This window comes from Carlito syrichta, unplaced genomic scaffold, assembly GCF_000164805.1.
Source record: "Carlito syrichta isolate Samal-C Ts95f unplaced genomic scaffold, Tarsius_syrichta-2.0.1 Scaffold305756, whole genome shotgun sequence".
NCBI classification, from domain to species: Eukaryota; Metazoa; Chordata; class Mammalia; order Primates; family Tarsiidae; genus Carlito; species Carlito syrichta.
In genome coordinates, this window is record NW_007249852.1 from 1,082,488 (window position 1) to 1,086,421 (window position 3,934).

The 3,934-nt window shown below is 47.1% G+C and overlaps 1 protein-coding gene across 1 annotated transcript in view; it reads right to left on the reverse strand.

The window, feature by feature from the left end:
- Nucleotides 1-506: 506 nt before the first annotated feature.
- CENPV (centromere protein V) overlaps nucleotides 507-3,934 on the reverse strand; it is a gene marked incomplete at its 5' end in the record, with an annotated part of 11,690 nt that continues 8,262 nt past the window's right edge. The window contains 2 exons of the mRNA XM_008062616.1: nucleotides 507-917; nucleotides 2,725-2,839. Coding sequence (XP_008060807.1) covers nucleotides 793-917; nucleotides 2,725-2,839 — 240 coding nt within the window. The remainder of the gene's footprint in view (nucleotides 918-2,724; nucleotides 2,840-3,934) is intronic.

The window sequence follows — 3,934 nt, forward strand, 5'->3', positions numbered from 1 at the left end:
TCCCACACTTTGGGAGGCCGAGGTGAGTGAATTGCCTGAGCCCGTGGGTTCGAGACCCGCCTGGTCAACTTGGTGAGACCTCATCTCGACAATAAATAAAAAAAAAATCAGCCGGGCGTGGTAGCGTGCGCCTGTAATTCCGGTTACTCAGAAGGATCTCCGGAGACCAGCAGGTCGAGGCTGCAATGGCTGGAAGCAGTCACTGCACTCCAGTCTGGGTGACAGAGTGAGACTCCAAATCAAAAAAAAGTAGACTCAAAACATACCCTCCCTAAGTCTTTGATTAGCCCTCCCTCTCCTCTTGAACTCCTGGAGCTCATATTACCTTTACAGCTCACATGGATTGTAGTCATTCACACTCTCTATTTTTAATAACTGTTCATTTATTTTTATCTCTTCTTTTCAATTTGGTTGCAAATATCTTGATAGTGCTCAATAAATGCCTGCTATTGACTAGCCTCAGAAGCAAAATCAAAGTACAAAATAAATGATAAGCCACAGTTAACTGCTTTAATGTTAAAAATATTTATTTTTTTTTCCTAAAAGATCACACAAAAGTTGGGAAGAGAAGGAAGGATGTCAACTAGACTACATCAAAATCTGGGCCGAGGGAGGACAAAGAGCTGCCTAAAGAAACTGGTAGCTGGAGAAAACTGCAGAGATCACGACGGCTGCTGGCTCACAGCACCAGCAGCGTGGGTCAGCCACATTCAAGAGCACCACTCAGGTGCAGCAGGGACGGCCAAGTTGCCGCCCCCAGTCACTCCTTGTCAGGACAGAAGAAGCAGAAGCTCACTCCTTCGACATGTTCTTGATGGTCTTGTGCTCCTTCATGGCCTTCTCCCAATCGCTGCCATTGAATTCTTCAGTGACCACACTCCTCACAGTGCCCTCATCCAGGCAGTGGGGGGCGATTCCTACGAGGAAGTAGCACAGAGAAAGAGGGGTCCCCAGAGTGGGTGAGATGTGATGCTGTACTGGCTCTTGGACAAAACTTCACCTGCAAGCATTGCCATACTACACATCAGGTCTCTCAAGCTAAGCTACAGCTTGTGACTTCCAAGATGAGACTGACACGCTGCTTGCTGCACTAGGAAGGCACAGGTCACAGCCGACTGTTTTGACCTTATGGCCTACTTTCCTATCTGACAGAAGGGGATCAGACTCCCTGAAGCAGGGATGGCCAAGGCTGGACATCATTCAGTACCAAGTTGAGAGTACCAAACAGCAGAAAGGCTCCAAACAGAGCCCTCTCTTGACTGGCAGCCTGAAGAATACACAGGCTTTTCCTGTGTTTTAGATAACTTGCCAAAAAATACCCCTTAATTTGTATAGGATTTTCAACTTTTTATTATTTTTTATTTTCTTAGTTGGAGTCTCACTCTGTCACTCAGACTGGAGTGCAGTGGCCGCTCCTGGCCACCACAGCCTTGATGTGCTGGGCTCTGGCGATCCTTTCGCCTCAGCCTTCCAAGTAGCTGGAACTACAGGTGCGCGCTGCCATGCCCGGCTAATTTTTGACTTATTGTAGAGATGAGGTCTCGCCAAGTTGCCCAGGCGGGTCTTGAACCACACGGGCTCAGGCAATCCACTCACCTCAGCCTCCCAAAGCGCTGGGATTACAGGCTGAGCCAGAGAGCCCGGATGGATTTTCAACTTTTCAAAACCCTTTCCTGGCCAGGTACAGTGGCTCAGCCTGTAATCCCAGCACTTTGGGAGGTCGAAGCGATAGAAATGCCTAAGCTCGGGGGTTCGAGACCAGCCTGGGGAACTTGGTGAGACCTTGTCTCTATAAGAAATCACAAACACTAACCAGGCGAGGTGGCATGCACCTGTAGTTCCAGCTACTTGGAAGTGTGAGGTGGAAGGATCACCTGAGCCCAGCAGGTTGAGGCTGCGGTGGCTGCAAGCCTGCCACTGCACTCTAGCCAGGGCGACAGTGTGAGACTCTAACTCAAAAAACAAAACAAAACAAAAAAACCCTTTCCTGTTCCACAAGGTAGGCAGGAAGAGGTCTCCTTGTGACAGAGGAACACACAGGAGCTTTTGGAGAAATGAGGGGAGAGGCAAGGATGTCGTCATGCCCTCTCCTATCATAAGGCAAAACAGTTGCAGCTGCCCCTGCAGCTCTGGAGGCTGCATTTTTAAGAGTCCTTCAGAACATCTTCCACCTCCAGATTTCCCCTCAATTCACACTGCAATAGGTGTTATTCTGAACAACTGTCTTAAGGGTTAGTTTTATTTCCCCCCAGATTTAAGCAGCACTTGAAATGGGGCTTGGAGGTTCTGCTTGTTTTCTTAAGAGATCAAAATTTTAAAAACATGGCATTATCAGTGTTCCTGATTCTTGCCTTCTTCACCCCTGTCATTATTAAAGTTGCCTCCCTGGACCCCACAAGCCAAGTTCCCCACCTGCCCTCTCTCTATCTTTTAATGTCATCTCCAGCAACACAGCTCTTGGCAGCACCAGTGAGTGAGAATCACCATCCAAATGGACTTGGCATCAGACTTTGCCATATTCAGATACAGGATTTGGATAGGTCTGACCAGAGCCAGTCTTATATTCTATCATTTGGAAAGGGCTCTGCTGAAGAGCCCTGTTCTTCCACGACACGCGTGTGAAAGGACCTGGCCCGCACCCCAACCATCCGATCAGGACTCTAATCTAGAACTCCATGGGCCTCTCCGTGTTGCCCTGAGCTTGTGGCTTTTCCCTTTACTCACCAAACCCTCCGGGGTTTGAGCGTGGAGTATAGAAGCTCTGAACGCCACATTTCTTACAGAAGGTATGCTGGGCTTTGTGCGTATTGAATGTGTACGTGGTTATGCTCTCAGCTCCCTAGGTGAAAGCAGACAAATAGGTGTTCTCTTTTTACAGAGATTTGATTTTATGTCATTAAAAAAAAAATACATCTTTAAAAAAATTATGACAGGCGTGGTGGCTCACGCCTGTAATCCCAGCACTTTGGGAGGTGGAGGCGAGAGGGACTGCCTGAGCCCAGAGGTTTGAGACCAGCCTGGGCAACTTGATGAGACCTTGTCTCTATTAAAAAAAAAAAAAAAAAAAAGAAGCTGGATATGGTGGCGCTCACTTGTGGTTCCAGCTACGTGGAAGGCTGAGGTGGAAGAATCACCTGAGGCCAGCAGGTTGAGGCTGTGGTGGCTGTGAGCATGCCACTGCACTCCAGCCTGAGTGACACAGTAAGACTCCAACTCAAAAAAAAAAATTATATGGGGGAAGCCCTTTTGTAGGGCCCTCAGGATTATGAGGACATGTCCTATCTCCCACAAAAGACTGAAAGCTTTTTGAGGATCGGAACTCATTTACACTCCCCAGATATGTCAGTCTGGAGAGTGACACCTCATGACTTCCCTTAGGTCAACTGCACACAAAACAACTCGAGTCTTCTTGATCGATAGCAAGACAGGACGCCCTGTCAATGTCAGGGGGTGAAAATGCCTGCTTTGGGGCCCACATGGAAACAGCTCGCCAGGAGGGTTGGTTCTCCATGTCCCCAAACAGCCTGCTCAAGGTCTTAAGAAAACTGTGGACTATGCTTGAGTTAATCTACAAAGGACAAACTAGGAAAAAAACATTTGGCAGGTGTCACAGACAGGCTAATTTCCTTAATGGATAACACAAATGGGAAACTCGGCAAAGGACATGAACAGAGTTCAAAGAAAAGGAAAACAGATCTCTCTTTAATCTGTGAAGTAATGCTTACACCAGTGAATGCAATGAGATATACTTCACTGTCAGGCGGGCAAAAATTAAAGAATTGGTTAACATGGTATTGATGAATATGAAAAGAAAACATGCACTCTCATGGGAATGAGTTGGTAAAATTTAGCAACATCTACCAAAATTTTAGTGTACATATTCTTTTTTTTTTTTTTGAGTTGGAGTCTCACTCTGTCGCCCAGACTGGAGTAT